Below are 25486 nucleotides of genomic sequence, written 5' to 3' on the forward strand. Positions count from 1 at the left end.
CTGCAGGGGCTGCTCTAGCACCATTTCCCTGCTGCAGGGGCTGCTCCAGCACCATTTCCCTACTGCAGGTGCTGCTCTAGCACCATTTCCCTACTGCAGGCGCTGCTCTAGCACCATTTCCCTACTGCAGGTGCTGCTGTAGCACCATTTCCCTACTGCAGGGGCTGCTCTAGCACCATTACCCTGCTGCAGGGGCTGCTCCAGCACCATTACCCTACTGCAGGTGCTGCTCGAGCACCATTTCCCTACTGCAGGTGCTGCTCTAGCACCATTTCCCTACTGCAGGGGCTGCTCCAGCACCATTTCCCTACTGCAGGTGCTGCTGTAGCACCATTTCCCTACTGCAGGGGCTGCTCCAGCACCATTTCCCTACTGCAGGTGCTGCTCGAGCACCATTTCCCTACTGCAGGGGCTGCTACAGCACCATTTCCCTACTGCAGGTGCTGCTGTAGCACCATTTCCCTACTGCCGGTGCTGCTCTAGCACCATTTCCCTACTGCAGGGGCTGCTCCAGCACAATTTCCCTACTGCAGGAGCTGCTGTAGCACCATTTCCCTACTGCAGGGGCTGCTCCAGCACCATTTCCCTACTGCAGGTGCTGCTCGAGCACCATTTCCCTACTGCAGGGGCTGCTCCAGCACCATTTCCCTACTGCAGGTGCTGCTGTAGCACCATTTCCCTACTGCAGGGGCTGCTCCAGCACCATTGCCCTACGGCAGGGGCTGCTCCAGCACCATTTCCCTACTGCAGGTGCTGCTCGAGCACCATTTCCCTACTGCAGGTGCTGCTCTAGCACCATTTCCCTACTGCAGGTGCTGCTCCAGCACCATTTCCCTACTGCAGGTGCTGCTGTAGCACCATACCCTACTGCAGGGGCTGCTCCAGCACCATTTCCCTACTGCAGGTGCTGCTCGAGCACCATTTCCCTAACGCAGGTGCTGCTCGAGCACCATTTCCCTACTGCAGGGGCTGCTCCAGCACCATTTCCCTACTGCAGGGGCTGCTCCAGCACCATTTCCCTACTGCAGGGGCTGCTCCAGCACCAATACCCTACTGCAGGTGCTGCTCGAGCACCATTTCCCTACTGCAGGGGCTGCTCCAGCACCAATTCCCTACTGCAGGTGCTGCTTTAGCACCATTTCCCTACTGCAGGGGCTGCTCCAGCACCATATCCCTACTGGAAGTGCTGCTCGAGCACCATTTCCCTACTGCAGGTGCTGCTCTAGCACCATTTCCCTACTGCAGGTGCTGCTCCAGCACCATTTCCCTACTGCAGGTGCTGCTGTAGCACCATTGCTCTACTGCAGGGGCTGCTCCAGCACCATTTCCCTACTGCAGGTGCTGCTCGAGCACCATATCCCTACTGCAGGGGCTGCTCGAGCACCATTTCCCTACTGCAGGGGCTGCTCTAGCACCATTTCCCTACTGCAGGTGCTGCTCGAGCACCATTTCCCTACTGCAGGGGCTGCTCTAGCACCATTTCCCTACTGCAGGTGCTGCTCGAGCACCATTTCCCTACTGCAGGGGCTGCTCTAGCACCATTTCCCTACTGCAGGTGCTCCCACTAAAACCACTGGTATCATATTAACTATCCAAGGTCTGGAATATGGCACTGGCAGACTATGGCTCTCTGTTATCTGAGTCTCTCTCTTTCGCGCTCTCTTTCTCTTTCTCTTTGTCCCCCCTATCCTGTTGGTACTGATTTGCCTACGGCATGGTCCAGGTCCTCAGTGCACACGCACAGACAGTCTCCTGGCCCGCTACTCCATTAGGCCCTTTCCTCTCCTTTCGTCTCCTCTCCAACCTCGCTCCGCTCCAGCTAACCCTCCCCTACCTGTCTCTCCACGCCATTGTTCCCCCCCACCCACTTCCCTCGCCTGTGAGCAATTACAGCGAGTTTATCTCTCTTTCCTGCTTTCATCTGATCCCTCTGCTCGCCAAGGCAGCAGTGGATGGAGCAGCAGCTTGGGCCTATGGGTCGGCCAGTTCCCTGTTCCATCCCGGTTCCCAGTGGAGTAGAGGTGTGCGTGCGAATCTGTTTAGGAGGAAGGAGAGCTGGAACATCAGGGTTGGCACCGGCACCTGCATGAGTCTAAAAGTTATTGGAACGTGGAATTATTCCCCCATTCTTTTTTTGTCCTTTCCTCTCCCTCTCCTTATATCTCTCAACCCCCCCCAAGTCTCCTCTGATTTGTGAGAAGGAATGAGTTCAAAATGAGGGGCATGTCACTGACCAAGTCCATATTATGGCAAGAACAGCTCACATAAGCAAAGAGAAATGACAGTCCATCATTATTTTACAACATGAAGGTCAGTCAATCTGGAACATTTAAAGAACTAAAGTTTTTAAAGTTTCTTCAAATGCAGTTGCAAAAACCATCAAGCTCTATCATGGCTGGCTCTCATGAGGACCGCCACAGGAAAGGAAGACCCAGAGTTATCTCTGCTGCAGAGGATAAGTTCATTAGAGTTAACTGCACCTCAGATTGCAGCCCAAATAAGTAACATACACATCTCAACATCAATTGTTCAGAGGAGACTGAGTGAATCAGGCCTTCATGGTCAAATTGCTGCAAAGAAATCACGACTAAAGGGCACCAATAAGAAGAAGACGATTGCTTGGGTCAAGAAACACGAGCAATGGACATTAGATCGGTGGAAATGTGTCCTTTGGTCTGATGAGTCCAAATATAAGATTTTTGGATCTAACCGCCGTGTCTTTGTGAGACGCAGAGTAGGTGAACGGATGATCTCCACATGTGTGGTTCCCATTGTGAAGCATGCTTTGCTGATGACACTGTCTGTGATTTATTTAGAATTCAAGGCACACTTAACCAACATGGCTACCACAGCTTTCTGCAGCGATACGTCATCCCATCTGGTTTGGGCTTAGTGGGACTATCATTTGTTTTTCGACATGACAATGACCCAAAACACACCTCTAGGCTGTGTAGGGGCTATTTGACAAAGGAGAGTGATGGAGTGCTGCATCAGATGACCTGGTCTCCACAATCACCCAACCTCAACCCAATTGAGATGGTTTGGGATGAGTGGGACTGCAGAGTGAAGGAAAAGCAGCCAACAAGTGCTCAGCATATGTAGAAACTCCCTCAAGACTGTTGGAAAAGCATTCCAGGTGAAGCTGGTTGAGAGAATGCCAAGAGTGTGCAACGCTATCATCAAGGCAAAGGGTGGCTACTTTGAAGAATCTCAAATATAAAATAGATTTGAATTTGTTTGACACTTTTTTTGGTTACTGCATGATTCCACATGTGTTATTTCAAAGTTTCGATGTCTTTGCAATTATTCTACAAAGTATAAATAGTACAAATAAAGAAAAACCCTTGAATGAGTAGGGGTGTCCAAACTTTTGACTGGTACTGTAAGTACATACACACAGACTGGCACAGTTACAGAGTTTGTCGGTTGTGTAACACTTTCTTCCAGTCACGAAATTCGCTCTCTCAGTGTGAGAGGAAATGGCGAGGCAGGGGAGGCTGTGCCATTACCAGAGCTGTTACTAACTGTTCTCTGTAAGGGTGGCAGGAGGGCAGGCAGCCTCACTCCCATGGTACTCTGGTCTGCTGCCTCAGGAGTCAGGACAGGTCACCATCATCACACAGACAGGGTGGCACAGCAGAACAGTACAGAGCATCCCGGACTGGAGCACAGGGCCATGCACTCAGGGTCAGGCACAGTCCAGCTAGGGGCATCATGACCTCATGGCAGACTGGAGGGCATTGCTTATATGGTGATAATAATCTTCCTGAAACAGAAGATTATAGTCTGTGATTTTCATCCCATCCGGATACTGTTGATACTGTTGCTCATCATATCTGCTAATGATATCTTTTTTGTTTTTCTTTCCTGTTTACCAATGGTTCCAATGTATTTCCTCCATGTTAGTAATGCCCACCTCACCAGCCCTCGTCTGGCTTTACCCAAAAGAGGAAACCTTGTAAAGCGTAATGCCGGTTCTTATAGCAAGTCGTCTTTGCTAGAGCAGACTGGTACCCTAATCCTCTATATTAGGAGAGGAGAGAGGGGTATAACTGGATTTCCTGTGCGTGCCATGTCTCTGGCTCAGTCCCCTGTCTCCCCCTGTGTTATCTAACCATCAGAGGGGCTGCAGTGCACTAATATCTGTGTGTAGCATGAAGAGCCCTTTGTTCGGCGAGACAAGTAAGAGCCTGGGGAGGGGAAGGAAGGAGATGAGAGGAAACAGCATAACATCATCCTGTCCGTGCCATGCCCTGCCGTGCCATACCGGGCCACTGCCTCCTGGTGCGTGCAGCTACGTTAAAGACCTCAGTCGGGGAGAGAGAAGGAGAGAAGAGAGCAGGGGGCCTGAGACCTCCTTAACATGCACGCTCACGTCACATTACACTCTGCACTCTCACAATGATTCAGGATGATTCCCCTCTTCATCACTGAATCTCTCTCTCTGTATCACACGGAACCATCCACAAGCCAGGTCAAACCCTGGAGCGGAGGAGAAGAAAGAATCGGAAATGTAGCAAATGTTTGTAGTAGTGCCAATGCTTTTGAAGAATTCCCTTATATCTTACCAACACCCCTTCGTCTTTCTCTCATTCCCCTCCTTTTTTCTCCCCAGCTTGTTTATGTAAGGGGCTGTGTTACTTTCAATAGAGTACTGCACCATTAGCCCCCAAAGAGCTTAAAAGATTAAAGGAACCACTAAAAACATTTAGGGGAGTGAAGGGGATGTTTGTGCATGAGGGACTTTGGGTTGGAGGAGGAGGGGTTTTTCTTCATGTTCTTCCACGGCAGGCAGCGGGTTTAGCAGAACATTGGAGCTGTAGAGGAGGACACTGGAACATCTGGGCTGGTATAGCTGAGAAAGGAGAAGAGAGAAGGGCTGCTGCGACACTCACCCTCTCTATCCTCCTGTTAGCAAGCTCAGTGCGCCAGCTCAGGGTGTAGGGACTGGGGAAGCCTACACATGCACAAACACACGTCCCTTTCTCCATCCAGGAGATTGTTTGCCTCCTGCAGGGAAGCGTCTGTATAGTCAGGCAGGCAGCCTGGGGCCTTCTCTCTCAGCCTTCTAAGCAGCTCGTCTGTAAGGCTCCTCTGTTGGGCTCTGTGGGATGAAGGTATTTAACAGGGAACGGATGATAAAGAAAACTCATAGCATTGAATCACATGATCCTACAAGGTTTAGACTGTTCTCAGAAAGTGGAGCAAGGAAGCAGCATTAGCTCAAATCATACCCTATCAGGCAGCAGTGCACTGTAGTGTGCAGTGTATTGAGCCATGCATGAACAATGTTCTGTTCTTCCTAGCATGATTCTACTCTATTAAATTCAATTTTAATGATATGATCTTTTTGCATGCTGTGTTTAATTGCTAAACTAAGATTCCAAAAGCAGCTGTAGATAACCTTTTGATCGCTACAGCAAATTCTCATTATCCTCACACGCACTAACATTGATACACGACCAGACTAACACAGACTAACACACACTACCAGACTAACACACACTACCAGACTAACACAGACTAACACACACTGCCAGACTAACACAGACTAACACTAATATACTAACAGACTAACACAGACTAACACGCACTACCAGACTAACACAGACTACCACAGACTAACACACACTACCAGACTAACACAGACTAACACAGACTAACACACACTATCAGACTAACACAAACTATTACAGACTAACACACACTACCAGACTAACATAGACTAACACTGATATACTAACAGAGACTAACACACACTAACAAACTAACACTGATACACAAACAGACTAACACAGACTAACACGCACTACCAGACTAACACAAACTAACACAGACTAACAAACACTACCAGACTAACACACAATATCACAGACTAACACACACAACCAGACTAACACACACTATTACAGACTAACACACACTACCAGACTAACACAGACTAATACTGATATACTAACAGACTAACTCAGACTAACACACACTAACAGACTAACACTGATACACAAACAGACTAACACAGACTCAGACTATCACACACTAACAGACTAACACTGATACACTAACAGACTAACACACACTAACACTGATATACTAACAGACTAACACAGACTAATACAGGCTAACACAGACTAACACAGACTATCACACACTAACAGACTAACACTGATACACTAACAGACTAACACAGACTAATACAGGCTAACACAGATTAACACAAACTACCAGACTAACACAGACTATCACACACTAACAGACTAACACACACTAACACACACTAACAGACTAACACTGATACACTAACTCACACTAACACAGACTGTCACACACTAACAGACTAACACACACTAAAACACACAAATACAGGCTAACACACACTAACACAGACTAATACAGACTAACACAGACTAACTGACTGACACAATAATACAGACTAACACACACTAATACAGATTAATACAGACTAGCACAAACTAACTGACTAGCACACACTAAAACAGACTAATACAGACTCACACACACTATTACATACTAATGTAGACTAACACAGACTAACACACACTAATACAGACTACAGACTTCTGTAGCTCAGTTGGTAGAGCATGGCGCTTGTAACGCCAGGGTAGTGGGTTCGATCCCCGGGACCACCCATACGTAGAATGTATGCACACATGACTGTAAGTCGCTTTGGATAAAAGCGTCTGCTAAATGGCATATATTATATTATTATTATTATTACTAATACATATTAACACAGACTAATACACACTAACACAGACTAACACACACTAACAGACTAACACAGACTAACACACACTAACATACTAAAACAGACTAACACACACACTAACAGACTAAAACAGACTAACACACACACTAACAGACTAACACACACACTAACAGACTAACACAGACTAACACACACTAACAGACTAATACAGACTAACAGACTAACACACACTAACAGACTAACACACACTAACAGACTAACACACACTAACACACACTAACACTGAAACACTAGTACAGACTAACACAGATAAACACAGACTAGCACACACTAAAACAAACTAGCACACACTATTACAGACTAATGAAGACTAACACAGACTAACACACACTAATGCAGACTAACACACACTATTACAGACTACTACAGACTAACACACACTACTACAGACTAACACAGACTAACACACACTAATACACACTAACACATAATAATACACACTAATACAGACTTATATAGATTAACACAGACTAACACACACTATTATAGACTAATACAGACTAACACACCACTATTACAGACTAATGCAGACTAACACAGACTAACACACACTAAAACACACTAACACAGAATAATACACACTAAATCAGACTAATACAGATTAACACAGACTAACACACACCTACAGACTAACACACACCTACAGACTAACACACACAAACAGACTAACACACACAAACAGACTAACACACACTAACAGACTAACACAGACTAATACAGGCTAACACAGACTAGCACAGACTATCACAGACTAACAGACTAACACTGATACACTAGCAGACTAACACAGACTAATACAGGCTAACACAGATTAACACAGATTAACACAAACTACCAGACTAACACAGACTATCACACACTAACAGACTAACACACACTAACAGACACTAACAGACTAACACTGATACACTAACTCACACTAACACAGACTGTCACACACTAACAGACTAACACACACTAAAACACACAAATACAGGCTAACACACACTAACACAGGCTAACACACACTAACACAGACTAATACAGACTAACACAGACTAACTGACTGACACACAATAATACAGACTAACACACACTAGTACAGACTAATACAGATTAACACAGACTAGCACAAACTAACTGACTAGCACACACTAAAACAGACTAATACAGACTAACACAGACTAACACACACTAAAACACACTAACACAGACTAACACACACTAACACACACTAACAGACTAACACAGACTAGCACACACTACCAGACTAACACAGACTAACACACACTAACATACTAAAACAGACTAAAACAGACTAACAAACTAAAACAGACTAACACACACTAACAGACTAATACAGACTAACAGACTAACACACACTAACAGACTAACACACACTAACACACACTAACACTGATACACTAACATACTAACACACACTAGTACAGACTAACACAGATAAACACAGACTAGCACACACTAAAACAAACTAGCACACACTATTACAGACCAATGAAGACTAACACAGACTAACACACACTAATGCAGACTAACACACACTATTACAGACTAATACAGACTAACAAACACTACTACAGACTAACACAGACTAACACACACTAATACACACTAACACATAATAATAAATACTAATACAGACTTATATAGATTAACACAGACTAACACACACTATTATAGACTAATACAGACTAACACACCACTATTACAGACTAATGCAGACTAACACAGACTAACACACACTAAAACACACTAACACAGAATAATACACACTAAATCAGACTAATACAGATTAACACAGACTAACACACACCTACAGACTAACACACACAAACAGACTAACACACACTAACAGACTAACACTGATATACTAACACATACTAACACCCGCACTAACAGACTAACACTGATACACTAACAGACTAACACACACTAACACACACAAATACAGACTCACACAGACTAACACAGACTAACTGACTAACACACACTAATACAGACTAACACACACTAACACAGGCTAACACACACTAATACAGACTAACACACATTCACACACACGAATACAGACTAACACACACTAACACAGACTAACACACACGAATACAGACTAACACACACTAATACAGACTAACACAGACTAACTGACTAACACACTAATACAGACTAACATACACTAAAACACACTAACACAGAATAATACACACTAAATCAGACTAATACAGATTAACACAGACTAACACACACAAACAGACTAACACACACAAACAGACTAACACACACTAACAGACTAACACTGATACACTAACAGACTAACACACACAAATACAGACTAACACACACTAATACAGACTCACACAGACTAATACAGACTAACACAGACTAACTGACTAACACACACGAATACAGACTAACACACACTAACACAGACTAACACACACAAATACAGACTAACACACACTAATACAGGCTATCACACACTAATACAGACTAACACACACTAACACACATGAATACAGACTAACACACACTAATACAGGCTATCACACGCTAACAGACTAACACAGACTAACACACACTAACAGACTAACTCACACTAACAGACTAACACAGACTAGCAGACACTAGTACAGACTAACACAGATAAACACAGACTAGCACACACTAATACAAACTAACACACACTATTACAGACTAATACAGACTATACAGACTAACACACACTACTACAGATTAACACACACTAACAGACTAACACACACTAACTGACTAACACAGACTAATACAGACTAACACAGACTAACTGACTAACACACACTAATACAGACGAACATACACTAAAACACACTAACACAGAATAATACACGCTAAATCAGACTAATACAGATTAACACAGACTAACACACACTAACACAGACTATCACACACTAACAGACTAACACACATAACATACTAACACTGATACAGTAACAGATACCTACAGACTAACACACACAAACAGACTAACACACACAAACAGACTAACACACATAACATACTAACACTGATACAGTAACAGACTAACACAGACTAACACACAATAACAGACTAACACAGACTAACACACATGAATACAGACTAACACACAATAATACAGACTCACAAAGACTAATACAGACTAACACAGACTAACTGACTAACACACACTAATACAGACTAACACAGACTCACACACTAATACAGGCTAACACACACTAATACAGACTAACACACACTAATACAGACTAACACACACTAATACAGACTAACACACATGAATACAGACTAACACACAATAATACAGACTAACACAGACTAATACAGTCTAACACAGACTAATTGACTAACACACACTAATACATGCTAACACACACTAATACAGACTAACACAGTATAACAGACTAACACACACACTAATACAGACTAATACAGATTAACACAGACTAGCACAAACTAACTGACTAGCACACACTAATACAGACTAATACAGACTAACACACACTATTACAGACTAATGCAGACTAACACAGACTAACACACACTAATACACACTAACCAGAATAATACACACTAATACAGACTAATACAGAGTAACACAGACTAACACACACTAATACAGACTAACGCAGACTTAAAGCACGGTCTTTCTCTATGTCCTGTTTTAGAGCTGTGTACTCTGTGTATTGTGCATCGTGCCCTATTTTCTTGCTAAGGCACACCAGTCTGTGGATGGAATGGCTGCTGTGTGTTTTTTTGTTCTCTGGTGATTCAAGCACAGTGCTGGCCGCGGGGCGCATAGCCAAGCGTGTGCATGTGTCTGTGGGAAGGGAGCGGGTAGGCAGGCAGCGAGGACTGTCACTATGCATGAGGAGCCAACACAGCCCGAGGGTCCGGGGGTATACCCCCCCTGTGTTTAGAACATCCCCAGTGATGACCTAAGCCCATCTGACAAGAGTTTACTGCGTAGGCCTGGAAACAGAACCCATACCGTATGGTACTCAACTGTTTTCTCTGTTTGTTTTTGCAGAGGGTATTGTCCCAAGTGAACCCACATTTTGGGGTCTGAGTGTGCTTCTTGCTTTATCATATATAAAACATTGTTAACCTTTTCTTTACAGCATTACGTTAAGTTATATTTGGCTTTTATACCTGTGAACTTCAAACAGCTTTCAAATATTGTACTCTCTTTCACTGCAATGCGTCCTAGCTTGTCCCGAAAGACGGCCTCTCAGCTTCTCCTTGGATAATAACTAAACTCAAGCTTTTGGTATTATGGTGCATCTCATTAATATTGTTCGTTGATACATACACTATTTCTGTGTAGTGACAGATGGATTGCCTTCCAACAGAGTTGTTACTGTTTCAGGTTGTGTTGCCAAATGTGGATAATTCTCCTGGGATAAAGGACCCTATTATAGCTGGCAGGTACTTCACACAGCTGTCCCAGATGACATAATTATATACACAAGAAGCTGTGTGTGAGTTATCCTAACCTGATGTGCTACTAGGGAGAGTGACAGAATGTAAACACAGGCAGGGTGGCCCGCTGGCCCAATCTGAGCTGTGTGTACGTGGTCATTTTTAGACTTCTTGTACTCTTCCTCATACAGTACAGACAAGACTAAGGGGACTGGGATGTCATAACCAACTGAGTGAATGTTTATACGGTGTTTGAAGATGGCACACTGGATAGTAAAGCACTTTTAATACCTTTTTTTTAAGAACAAGTCTGTTGAATCAAAGTCCAGTGGTGAAGCAAATGTCAAATACACTACTAGAGATCTATGGAGAAATCACAAAGGGCTTCCTCTATAAGAAGAGAACAGCAACTAAAGCAATGTTTAAAATAAATGAGAAAGAGCTCTATACACAGGGCATAACAGAGAGAGCCAAGGAGAGAGAACAAATATGTTGATTAAAGGGGAGGAATAAAAGAGAGATAGCGAGAGAGAGAGAGACAAAGCGGGAGAAAGCGGGAGGAGAGAGAGGCAAACGAGAGAAAATGGGTTGGGCAGTGAGCAGAGAGGAGGAGGTTACTGCAGTAGTGTGTGTAGTCAGAGCCGAGGACGAGGACAACAAGAGGACAGAACACCCTTCTTACTGTCATATGCCAATAGGGATGAACATACAGCTAAAGTCCATTTGAGGAGAGCTGCTGTCAGACTGCCAAGCCAGCTACGCCACACACCCACACCACACACACACCACGCCAGGGAGAGAAAGGTTGAGAGAGACGGGAGGAAGCAAAGAGGGTAGAAGAGAGGGACAGAGGAAGTGGGAGTGAGAGAGAGAACCAGGAGCAAGCAGAGAGGATAAAGAACAACAGAACCAGGAGCAAGCAGAGAGGATAAAGAACAACAGAACCAGGAGCAAACAGAGAGGATAAAGAACAACAGAACCAGGAGCAAACAGAGAGGATAAAGAACAACAGAACCAGGAGCAAAACAGAGAGGATAAAGAAAAGAACAGGACAGAACCAGGAGCAAGCAGAGAGGATAAAGAACAACAGAACCAGGAGCAAGCAGAGAGGATAAAGAACAACAGAACCAGGAGCAAACAGAGAGGATAAAGAACAACAGAACCAGGAGCAAACAGAGAGGATAAAGAACAACAGAACCAGGAGCAAACAGAGAGGATAAAGAACAACAGAACCAGGAGCAAACAGAGAGGATAAAGAACAACAGAACCAGGAGCAAACAGAGAGGATAAAGAACAACAGAACCAGGAGCAAACAGAGAGGATAAAGAACAACAGAACCAGGAGCAAGCAGAGAGGATAAAGAACAACAGAACCAGGAGCAAACAGAGAGGATAAAGAACAACAGAACCAGGAGCAAGCAGAGAGGATAAAGAACAACAGAAGCAGGAGAAAGAAGAAACTGGTGTTTTGGCTGTCTTCTAGCTGTGGGACCTTTTGGCGGGTTGCTGTTACTGTTTTTGATTCCTTTAGGAAAAGACTTAACTTGTTCCCTTACCGTCGGCACACTGAGTCAGCCAGAGACAGCAGACGGAGGCAGGATGATCAAGTCCAGTTGGTTCTATGTCAAGTTCAAATACAACGAAAAGGTAAATCAATGAGCTGTTGGTTTCTGCTTTGACTTGCTATTGGTGTCTGTCCAAAAGCTGTGCACTATATAGGGAAAATAGCCCATTTGGAACATAGCCTTACCTTCTGACCTTCAGCATCTTGCCATAACATATGTCTCTAATGGGATGTCTGGCACACTTATCAAAATGCTGGCATCGATTTGTTGTTGCTGACAATCCTGCTTTTGCACCCCAGGAGACAGTTATATTTTTAAGTTGCTCATACATTATTGAACATCATGTCTTACCAGTATTTTGAGACCATGAATATTCTATCCTTTTTCCATGTCTCTCTCATGGCTGTGTGGGTTTTTAAATGCAGAGTTCAACATATGTTCATCCATTTGAAAGTAGGGCTAAATAGGAATATGGTTTATATAATTTTGACCATGGGAATTTTGTCTTGAGATATTTACCATCATGTGTACATAGCTGTACATAGATTGACATGTATTTATTCCTATGGATCCCACTTTCATTCCGTTTCAATCTCTCACAGCTACAGCTAGGGCTCGACCCTCTCCTGTGGGGGGGCAAGGTGTTGAAATATTAATGCTGACAAGTGATACTGTACCATCCCCTCTCCACACTCAGGCTAATGAGATGGACCTGGCAGAAGGTGTGCTTTGCTTATGGATGGGGTTACTGCATGTGTAAAGAGGGTGCTGTGTGTGTGTATAGAGTTCTCTTGTAGAAACCAAGACCCGAGCCAGGGCCCAGCACTTTGTCAAGCAACCTGCCGCCTGGCCAGACAAACAGACAGATAGACAGCCAGACAGTCAGTGAGTCAGGCAGGCAGACAGACATCCGTCAACATTTTCCTCAGACTGCTAAGGAAACCAGGCGGTCAGGTTCTCTGAGTTGTGTCAGGTGTCTGTGTGGCTGGAGCATCATCTCCTTACCTAAACAAAGTCCTGGGATTGTGCTGCTTGTGTAGGTTCACATTTGTACTCTGAACTTTTAGCGGATGTTTTAATGTACTGGTACTGTTTTTATCCTTGCTTGAAGGACCAGTACTTGAGTGTAAGACTTAGGAAGAGAGTTTTATACACAGACTAACTTACACACAGAGTAGGATGCCTATGTGCTGTTGTAGTCTGACTCAAAATAGTGGTTAAAAAAAGTGAAGCCGTGCCAAGTGGCCTCATGGGAGCATCTGTTTCTGCCTGCTACACAGCTGCCATTTTGTGTCTGCTCTGACCTGCATGGAGAAGGATGTCATGTCTGACTGTGTAGTAATGGCCTGGTGACCACCACCGCAGTCATCTCCTCCCATCATGGTCCTCTGTAATAATAATAATACTGCATTTTTTAATTGAAAAACAATCTCAAAGTGCAACTGTTCCTCAGTTGGTTGCGGTTGCAACGCCAGTGTATTGGGTTTGATTCCCAGAACCAACCGTACATAAAGTCTATGCATGTGTAACACACAGGATATGAACCTCGGTCTCCCACGGGAGCATCCAACATCTTAGACCATTAGACTAAGAAGAAATCCCCTTTTGGGCTGAGGACAGACACAGGTTTTGAAGTTCGCAGGTGGCGCTACCTAATCACGTGACAAGAATCAATTAATGTCTGCTACACAAGCATGACTGTAAATTGTTTTGGATGAAAGTGTCTGCTAAATGGTATATATTATTATTTATTATTATTATTACAGCCCTTAGCACTATGCCACAGATAGAACACAGATAGAACACAGATAGAACACAGATAGAACACAGATAGAACACAGATAGAACACAGATAGAACACAGATAGAACACAGATAGAACACAGATAGAACACAGATAGAACACAGATAGAACACAGATAGAACACAGATAGAACACAGATAGAACATCAATTTCACCTGATATATAAGTGTGCAACATTCGTTTGGCGTTTCTACTCACTACCAAATATGGTGATGAGAGGAAACTCAGTGGCTGGCAGTGGGAGAAGATGGATTTTGACCGACATTCTGCACATTTTCTCATCAATGAAATATTTGATCTCCATAAAGTTTTCTGTTTCCAGAACTAGAATCTGTTGCTAACAGAGTGGACTGTGTTTTGTAGACTTTGCTAAAGTTTTTACAAATTGCATTGTTTAGAAGGAGTGCAAGGGCAAAATGAGTTATTGCACATGCGCACTTCATGGAGTAGGCGTTCCCTAATGGGAATATGCAAATATATGCTAGAATGCGCCAATAGGATCTCACTAGCTCGTGCTTGGCTCTGCCCATCTCTTTGCCTGTTCTGCCCACTATGATTAATTTACTCCCATCAACAGGCTCTGGTTGTAACGGCGTTCTTCGTTTGTGGAAAGAGAGTCGGACCGAAATGCAGCGTAGTGGTTACTCATGACTTTAATAGAAAAAGTGACACATGAAATAACGAATACAAAATACAAAACAACAAATGGAACGTGAAACCTTTTACAGCCTATCTGGTGAACCTACACAGAGACAGGAACAATCACCCACAAAATACAAAGCGAAACCAGGCTACCTAAATACGGTTCCCAATCAGAGACAACGAGAATCACCTGACTCTGATTGAGAACCGCCTCAGGCAGCCAAGCCCATACATCACCCCTACTCAACCGCAATCCCAATAATACAAAAACCCCAATAAGAAATACAACAACATAAACCCATGTCACACCCTGGCCTGACCAAATAATAAAGAAAACACAAAACACTAAGACCAAGGCGTGACACTGGTCTATCTTGAGTTATAAAAAATCTTTGGCTGCGCTACGCTGGAGACGAGTTAAGGGAACCATGACAACCGGATGACTGCATCGAGCCGCGCTAGCCGGGTGGAACAGTGGAAGCATAAGAGTGCAGCTAGCTACTCATTCATTCATTTCCACTCTACCAGCCATCCTTCCATTAGAATCAGAAAATATAAAGTGTGAACATTTTCACTTCACAGTAGATTAAGGAAAGAGGGTGAAATACCATGAACCGAGACGGAAAGAGAGGAGATGCTCAGGCTCATGTACTGATATGTATCAAAAATCTTATGAAGTGTAGGGAAAAGGAAATCATGGTTTGACAGATCGCTGGACTCATTGAATTGTGGAAATGTCTTATTTAGCTCACTATCGTATCGCATTTCAGTATATAGATCTGAAATATTAGACCATTTCGACAGCCTGTACAATATTTTTGTCTTCCTTTTACCCTGTGTTTTTACTCTCTTTAAACTGTACTCTGTGTGTGTGTGTGTGTGTGTGTGTGTGTGTGTGTGTGTGTGTGTGTGTGTGTGTGTGTGTGTGTGTGTGTGTGTGTGTGTGTGTGTGTGTGTGTGTGTGTGTGTGTGTGTGTCAGCATGCATTGACTGTTGGATAAATGACTTTTGCCTTTGCTGCTCCTGGCTGTGCTTTCCAAATGCCTGTTTGATTAACAACTGGCCTCTCAGTGGTATGTGAATAGGAAGTGACCTTAAACAAGCAGGTTCAGCAGCTCTGTAGTTTGACTGACTGCCTGTTTTCCTTTCCCGGACTCTGACGTGAGTGGGTGGGTGAGTGAGACAGGGACGGAGAGACTGAAGGCGGGTTAGCTGTTGACTGCAGTGCTGACGGGGGGCTGAGTGAATGAGATGGCCGTGAGACGAGGCGAGCCGGGGGAGGTGGGGTGGGCTAGCTCCTGGCTGTAGAGCTGAGGGGTCACTCAGACTGGGGAGCGGGTAATTACTACCCCTGTGTGTGGGCTCAGGTCCTGGAGAGAGGAGGAGGAGGGTGGATAGAGGAGAAAGGGAGGATGGAGGAGGGGTGGGAGGTGGGTTACATTCCGCGCAGTGGAAGGAAGGAGACTACTGTTGCTCTATTCTCTGTGTGGGCTCTTTGTCCTCTCTTTCTCTGTGTGTGTCTTTGAGCTGTTGTTGCCAGCCAGGGCCCACAGAAGGTGAGCAGTGAGCACCAGTCCCTTGGACTCACTCACACTGGGCTAATTCAGTGTTACACACACAGGGCCATGTGTAAATAGTAGGAGCATGGAGAGAGGAGGCCTCTCTCTCTCTCCCTTTCTCTCTATCTCTTTCTCCCTTTCTCTCTCTCTCTCTCTCTCTCTCTCTCTCTCTCTCTCACTCTCCCTCTCTCTGTCTCTCCTTCTCTCTCATCTGTTAAAGTTTTTATTGTGTCTCCACAAAAAAATTTAAGAACACATGTTTCCGCACTGACCCTTTTAAGCGCAGAACACAACACGGAACACAGCTACAGTCAATACTTGCACCTTTACATGAAACGCCTTTACATCGCTGAAGACAGCATGCCTCTAGCCAAAATCTTGTAAAAGTTATGCCCAATATTACCAGGGCTATGGTTTTTATTTCTGCCACAGATTTATGCGCATGTTGCGGGCTAGCTAGCAACCTGATAACATCAGGAAAGGCCTACAATGTGCAAACTCTGCCCACCTGGGGCAACGGGCCATGCAAAAACATACTCACCCAGTGAGAGCGAGAGAGGGTGTGGGAAGGAGGGAGAATGTGTAGGCCTATATGAGTAAAGTTATCTGAACAGTACAGATGGTTATAGTGTTTTCATAACATTGTTGGACAAGTTTAAAAGCTCTTTGTTCTTTAGAATGCCTGAAGCTTTAACAATACTAAAAGCTGTGTGTGTGTGTGTGTGTGTGTGTGTGTGTGTGTGTGTGTGTGTGTGTGTGTGTGTGTGTGTGTGTGTGTGTGTGTGTGTGTGTGTGTGTGTGTGTGTGTGTGTGTGTGTGTGTGTGTGTGTGTGTGTTGTGCTCAAGTGTTAATCTTCAAGAACATTCATTCGACTACTGAAACATTGGGAGCTTTAATAGCTGGATGTTACAGTGACTTCTGTGTGGTTTATGATGTAAATTGCTCGTAAAACACGATTTTGTGTTTCTGTCCTTTACAATCTAATCATGGTATGCCTGTAACTCAATACATGGAAATGGAAAAAGCTTTCTTAAGTACCATATTTGAAATAAAAAAATGTACTACTTAACTAATGGCATTAAAAACAAAAATAATGCCATGAATTTTATTAATTATTAAAATGTTTCTGACAGGCCTATTAAAAACATAATGAGAGAGGTTGTCGCATAATGTCAAGTTAGGAACGATCACTTTTGTTAGTGCTGTCTTTATTTACACCAAAGGATATTATAGCTGGCCTTGGTTGGATGATGTTCCTTGTTTGGAGCTTGCTTTGTTTATCTAATTTAATCTTTATTACAGCTCTTATCCCTCTCTCCTTCCTCCCTCCTTCTCCCTCACTCTCTAGGTGTAATCACATCCTTGAGCTGTTTCATGGATGAGGAAAATGCTTTAAACTACTTGAGAAACCCTGCAATATGATGGTTCCAACTTGAATATGGATAATTACAGGGCATGTGTTTTGTTTATCCTCCTCTGTGTTTACTGCCAGTGTGACAGGCTGTGTTAGATGGTTGGAGAATACAGGGAGGTAGAGCATCAAAATGACTATAATGACAAAAGCAACCGCTAAGTGGGGTGTGGGTTGGATTTATGGGTGAACATTGTCCTCCATTATGAAGAGACATAGTAGGTACTAGCTCACTGGCTCTCAGGTTTATACTGACCATTGAAGTATAAGCAGTGAAAGAGAAGATCTTGAATTATTGACTTCTTTATTTTTCCAAGTCTGTGATCTATCATCTAACTCCAGTACCTCCTTAGCCTTCAACATCATAGTGCCCTCCAAGCTCATCACTAAGCTCAGAGCCCTGGGTCTGAACCCCACGCTGTACAACTTGGTCCTGGATTTCCTGACGGGCTGACCCTAGGTGGTGAAGGTAGGCAACAACACCTCCGCTATGCTGATCCTCAACACGGAGGCCCCACAAGTGTGCGTGCTCAGCCCCCTTCTGTACTCCCGGTTCACCCATGACTGCTTGGCCATGCACGTCTCTAACTCAATCATCAAGTTGGCAGAAAACACAACGACAAGACAGCCTACAGGGAGGAGGTGAGTGCCCTGGCAGAGTAGTGCCAAGAAAATAACCTCTCTCTCAATGCCAACAAAAAGAAGGAGCTGATCATGGACTTCAGGAGACAGCAGAGGGAGAATTCCCCTATCTGGGGCCACAGTGGAGATTGGGAAAAGCTTCAAGTTCCTTGGCGTGCACATCACTGACAACCTGAAATGGTCCATCCACACAGACAGTGTGGTGAAGAAGGCGCAACAGCGAAACTGCTTTATCCCCTAAGACCCTTCTGAACTTCTACAGATGCACCATTGAGAGCATCCTGTCGGGCTGCTTCACTGCCTGGTACGGCAACTGCACCGTCCGCAACCGCAGGGCTCTCCGGAGGGTGGTGTGGTCAGCCCAACGCCTCACCGTGGGGCACACTGCTTGTCCTCCAGGACATCTACACCACCCGGCCTGTTCACCCCGCTACCATCTAGGAGGTGGAGACAGTACAGGTGCATCAAAGCTGGGACCGAGAGACTGAAAAACAGCTTCTTTCTCCAGGCCATCAGACTGTTTAATAGTCACCACTAGCCGGCCTCTGCACTTTACCCTGCCTTGAACTTTACCCCTGTTCATAGCCGTCTACCACCCGGAACTCAACCCTGCACCTGTTGCCCTATGTGCATAGTCATTTACCCACTTTATATGTACTGTATATACTGTATTTTGAGCTTACCAGGTCTGAACAGGTCTGACCAGGTCTGAACAGGCGTGTTCAGGGTGATATGGCCAAAAGCATATTTTTTTACCACATTTTCTCCCTTGCCTCAGCTCTGTGACTTCTCAATGGGCTCGGGAGAGGCAAAGGTCGAGTCATGCGTCCTCCGACATATGACCCGCCTGGCCACCTACTTCTTATCATGTCAGACGGACCAATGTGTCAGAGGAAACATAGTTCAACTGACAACAGCTTTTAGGTGCCCGGCCCTTTCACAAGTAGTCGCTAGAGTACGATGAGCCAAGGAAAGCCCCACCGACCAAACCTTCCCCTATACCAGATGGCGCTGGGCCAATTGTACACCGTCCTATGGGGCTCCTGCTCACGGTCTGTTGTGACACAGCCGGCATCGAACCCCAGGTGGTTTTGAACGCTGCACCACCCAGGGCCCCCTATGTATACTGTATAGTCATGGCTCAGAGAGTATTCGCACCCCTTGACTTTTTATACATTTTGTTACAGCCTGAATTTAAAATGGATTCAATTAAAATAATGTGTCACTAGCCTACACACAATTCCTTTAATGTCAAAGTGGAATTCTGTTTTTAGACATTTTTACAAATGAATTAAAAATGATAATCTGAAATGTCTTGAGTCAATTAGTGTAACGGGTGTCCTCGTCAGATGAGGAATAATCGGACCAAAGCGCAGCGTGGTAAGTGTTCATGCTTTTTATTTAAACTGAACACTGTAACAAAATAACAAAGAGAATAAACGAAACCGAAACAGTCCTGTCAGGTGCAAAAAACACTAACCAGAAAATAACTACCCACAAACACATGTGGGAAAAAGCTACCTAAGTATGGTTCCCAATCAGAGACAACGATAGACAGCTATCCCTGATTGCTATCCCTGATACCCGGCCAAAACAAAGAAATACAAAAACAAAAAAAGAACATAGAATGCCTACCCAAATCACACCCTGACCAAACCAAAATAGATGTCACGCCTTGGTCTTAGTATTTTGTGTTTTCTTTATTTATTTGTTCAGGCCAGGGTGTGACATGGGTTTATTGTGTTGTCGTATTGGGGTTTTTGTAGGCATTGGGATTGTGGTTGATTAGGGGTGTGTGTAGCATAGGTTTGGCTGCCTGAGGCGGTTCTCAATCAGAGTCAGGTGATTCTCGTTGTCTCTGATTGGGAACCATATTTAGGTAGCCTGGGTTTCACTGTGTATTTTGTGGGTGATTGTTCCTATCTGTGTTAGTGTTCACCAGACAGGCTGTATAGGTTTTCACGTTCCGTTTTGTTGTTTTTGTATATATTACAGTTATTTCATGTATTGTTGTTTTTTCATTAAAGAACATGAGTAACTACCACGCCGCATTTTGGTCCGACTCTCCTTCAACAAGCGAACACCGTTACAATAGAGACATAAAAAGCTCTCTAAGGTCAGGGCGTGACAATAAGTATTCAACTCTTTCTTATGGCAATCCTAAATATGTTCAGGAGTACAAATTTGATTAACAAGTCACATAATAAGTTGCATGGACTCACTCTGTTTGCTAACATGTTAACATGATTTTTGAACTACCTCATCTCTTTACCCCACACATACAATCATCTGTAAGGTCCCTCAGTCTAGCAGTGATTTCCAACACAGATTCAACCACAAAGACCAGGGATGTTTTCCAATTCTTCGTAAAGAAGGGCACCTATTGGTATATAGGTATAAGATAAAATTAAACATTATTTTTTTAAGTAGACATTGAATATCCCTTTAAGCATGGTGAAGTTATTAATTACATTTTGGATGCAGTATCAATACACTCAGTCACTACAAAGATACAGGCATCCTTCCTAACTCAGTTGCCGGAGAGCAAGGAAACCGTGAGGCCAATGGTGATTTTAAAACAGATTCAGATAGCTGTGATAGGAAAAAACTTTGGATGGATCAACAACATTGTTGTTACTCCACAATACTAACCTAATTGACAGAGTGAAAATAAGGAAGCCTGTACAGAATTAAAAATATTCCAAAACATGCATCCTGTTTGAAATAAGGCAATAAAGTAAAACTGAAAGAAATGTTGCAAAGAAATTAACTTTAAGTCCTGAATACGAAGCGTTATGTTTGGGGCAAATCCAGCACAACACATCACTGATACCACTCTTCATATTGTCAAGCATGGTGTTGTCTGCACCTTGTCATCGGCAAGGGCTAGGGATTTTTTTAGGAGAAAAAGCAACGGAATAGAGCTAAGCACAGGCAAAATCTTAGCGGAAAACCAGGTTCAGGCTGCTTTCCAACAGACACTGGGAGATGCAGGACAATAACCTAAAACACAAGGCCAAATATACACTTGAGTTGCTTACCAAGAAGACAGCTAATGTTCCTGAGTGGCCGAGTTACAGTTTTGACTTAAATCTGCCTGAAAATCTATGGCAAGACCTGAAAATGGTTATCTAGCAATGATCAGCAACCAATTTGACAGAGAATTTGAGGAATTATTTAAATAATAATTTGCAAATATTGTACAATCCAGGTGTGCAAAGCTCTTAGAGGCTTGCTCAAAAAGACTCACAGCTGCAATTGCTGCCAAATGTGATTCTAAAATGTATTGACTCAAGGGTGTGAATGCTTAAGTAAATTAGATATTTATGTATTTATTTTTCAATAAATGTGATAACATTTATGAAAACATGTTTTTACTTTTTCATTATTGGCTATTGTGTGTAGATGGTTGAGAATGTTTGTTTTAAAAAAAAATCAATTTTGAATTTATGCGGTAACACAACAAAATGTGGAATAAGTCACTTTCTGAAAGCACTGTATCTACTGCAGTACACACCTTTTCTATTAATACACTGTCCATAATGTCTACACACACCATCATATACATATATATTTATGTTCCGGACTTTGACATTGGTCTTTCTAATATTTATATATTTCTTAATTCCTTTCTTAAATTTGGGGGGGGGGGTTTACGTGTATTGTTTTGTATTACTGCACCGTTGGAGCTAGGAACCTAAGCATTTCACTACACCCGTGAGAACTTCTGCAAAGTATGTGGATGAGACCAATACAATTTTATTGTATTTTATGTAGCATTCAGAATTGAACTATACTCTTCAAGAATGCAACCCCTCCATTACAACTGGTACTGTTTCTGGGCCATTCTCTGCTGTACAACTCATTAGCCAACATGTACAACCCCCCCACCTTAACATACACAACATTGTCTTCTCCTCAAATAATGAATACGTTTATCTTCATGAAGCTTTTATCCCAGCCAGTCCACTCTCTGCAGAGTTTAATGAGAGTTTATTGGAGCCGTTTTCTCCAAGTTTAACTGATTCATGCTTAAAAGCAGAAGAAGTGGTAAGAGGCTTGCAGAACTTCTGACCCCTTTCCTCTGTGGTAATTCACACAGCTTTTAAGAGAATCTGCATACTTAGTTTATACACATTGAAATTCTAGGACCATGTTTCTGACTGCAGGGGAATTCCATGGTAACAGAATTATGCTGGGACTCAGATTTTTCACTTTAAAATGTATACCAAACAAAAAACGTTGATTTCCTCTATGCACAAGGACAACTTTTAACACTTTCCACTGAACATTTTACAAAAACACATTTACAGGAAGAACTGTGCAGATCCAAAGTTTGGTAACAAAACTAAATTGAGGGAGATTTTACCATAATTATGTTACCAAACTTTGCATCTGAACAGTTTTTCCAGTAAATGTTTAAATGTTATATTTACTGTGTAAATAGTTCAAAGTAGTATTTGTGCATAGAGTTGTATGGTTTGCTAAACTTTTAAATCAATGGTTTTTGTTTGGCATACATTGTAAAGTGAAAAATCGGAGTACCAGCGTATTTCTGTTACTATGCAGCTAGCCAAGGGGATTACTGTTAACCCAGAGTGGTGCAGATGTTCCAAAGGCTGTAGGGTGCAGCACACAGTGAGGAAGCATTGCACATCGCCTATAAACATCTGTCAAACAATAGGCCACATTACTGATAACATAAGCTCTTTTAAAAAATGTTTTTACAGTTGAGCGAACTGGATTTAAGGATTTAGTTTTTTATTCATTTTTCTAATGAAGTGCTAAAAATAGGTTGAGGATGGTAACTTACAGTAGATCCCTTCAGTAGTCTTTAATGTTCAACCAAGCTCCATCATCAGATAATTGTTATTCTATGTTATTCTATGTTATTGTGACTGATTAGCGTTGTCAGTATTGGACAATATCTGCTATCAAATTCATACTGCATAGCTTTTAATCTCAGCAGCCAGTACAGGAATGAAATGTCTCTGTGGGCCTGTTATAGGTTACAATAAGCTTCACTCTGTTGATCTACGTAGGCGTTTGGGTGGAATGGGACCTTTTTTGGTAGGCAGTTGAGAACACTTTTTGTTAACATGATATCCTCACCGGTCCTACTTCACAACTGAGCAACAGCGTTTTTTTTTGTAATTTCATTTTGTGAAAGCAAGGAAGAGTCACCTTCCCTTGCTAGTAGTAACTAGCTGGCAGCCTGGCTAGCTGGCTTTCGCCTGGCTAAAAACATAGCAAGCAAGCTAGATTTTTTAGCTTCCCACGTGAAATAATAGATTGACAATAAAAATAATTTGCCATGGCAAATATTCTTATACTTGCCGGTGTAACCTAAAACATTATCCTAGTTTGATATGCTGCTTGTGTATTCATTCCCATGACAGCTAAAAATAGAATGTCATCATGTTTTGGTCACAGAGAACAAAGCACATGACTGGCTAGTTGGCTACAGCAGGTTCTGCCATTTCACAATAGCCTGGAATCACTAGTTATTACTTCTAAACAAAATACATTTTTTGGTTGGTTTACTGTTTGAACAGTCGCTGAGATTTGGTTATCAATGCAGAATAAGCTACTTTGAGGAATAGTTGAATAAGCCTATAAATCAGATCACAGAACCAAGCTACAACACTGCCCCCACTGCTATGGAAGGAATGATATGTTTCAACAGAAACAACATCACAACAGAACGGCCGTGCTGTACCAGGACACTGACTGACACTCTCTAGTCTCTCTCTCTCTCATTCTGTTTCTAGTGGAGAGTGGATGTGCTGAATGTGGATTACTGAGTAATGACAGAGCCGAGGGTGGCTGGATCCTCAGTGCAGCCAACAGAGACACAGGCTTAGAGAGAATGGCAGGGTGATTGACAGCCAGTCCAGCCAACCAGGAATGGCCAGTCCCTCTAACACGGCCTGCTACACCTATCCTTTCATGACCACTAATCTGCACATGTATAGTCCATATCTATATAAATTAATGTGTGCTGTCCTTATGTGACTGTTTCAAATCATAGAACAATTGGACCAATGCTTTCACCCTTAAACCTGATATAAAATGTTTTAAATGGTTGTGCCCGCTATAGTGAAGGTGTATGCCAGGTAGAGAGGGAGTACTCCGTTCCGTCTTTTCAAAAGGTCCCGGTTTTGAAGATCATTACAGTGAAATTCCCTTTGGAATGCCTGGTCCGCTGGCTGTCTGCTGCTGGGTCCTGGGCTAAGCTCAGCTCCGGTTTCTCCATGACTGAGCACTGGGATGGTTCCCATAGTTTAGCTGCCTTCTGACCCTGGACAGACCCTTGTACCCAGACTCAATGAGCCCTCTGTAGTCTCAGAAAACACACATTGGTAAGCAAACATGCGCGGACATACACACACACACACACACACACACACACACACACAGTCACACACACACACACACACACACATGTGGTCCTCTAACACACACATGACACACACACACACACACAGACACACACACACACACACACACACACACACGCGCCGCCCACACACACACACACCACACACACACACACACACACACACACACACACACACACACACACACACACACAGGGTCACCTAAACCTGATATAAAAGTTTTAAATGCTGCAGAT

The 25486-nt window shown here is 43.3% G+C and overlaps 1 protein-coding gene across 12 annotated transcripts in view; it reads left to right on the forward strand.

Annotated features, from left to right (window-relative positions):
* Positions 1-25486, forward strand: part of LOC118390087 (autism susceptibility gene 2 protein-like) — a 475976-nt gene that overhangs the window by 138323 nt on the left and 312167 nt on the right. The window contains exon 1 of one of the 12 annotated variants that reach the window (XM_052457022.1): positions 12284-12873. The exons of the other annotated variants lie outside the window; for them this stretch is intronic. Within the exon in view, the coding sequence (XP_052312982.1) occupies positions 12826-12873 (48 nt within the window). The 5' untranslated portion in view covers positions 12284-12825. Of the gene's footprint in view, positions 1-12283; positions 12874-25486 lie in introns of those variants that run through there. 12 annotated transcript variants of the gene reach the window in all.

The sequence above is a fragment of the Oncorhynchus keta genome, chromosome 11 (assembly GCF_023373465.1).
Source record: "Oncorhynchus keta strain PuntledgeMale-10-30-2019 chromosome 11, Oket_V2, whole genome shotgun sequence".
Classification (NCBI taxonomy): Eukaryota; Metazoa; Chordata; class Actinopteri; order Salmoniformes; family Salmonidae; genus Oncorhynchus; species Oncorhynchus keta.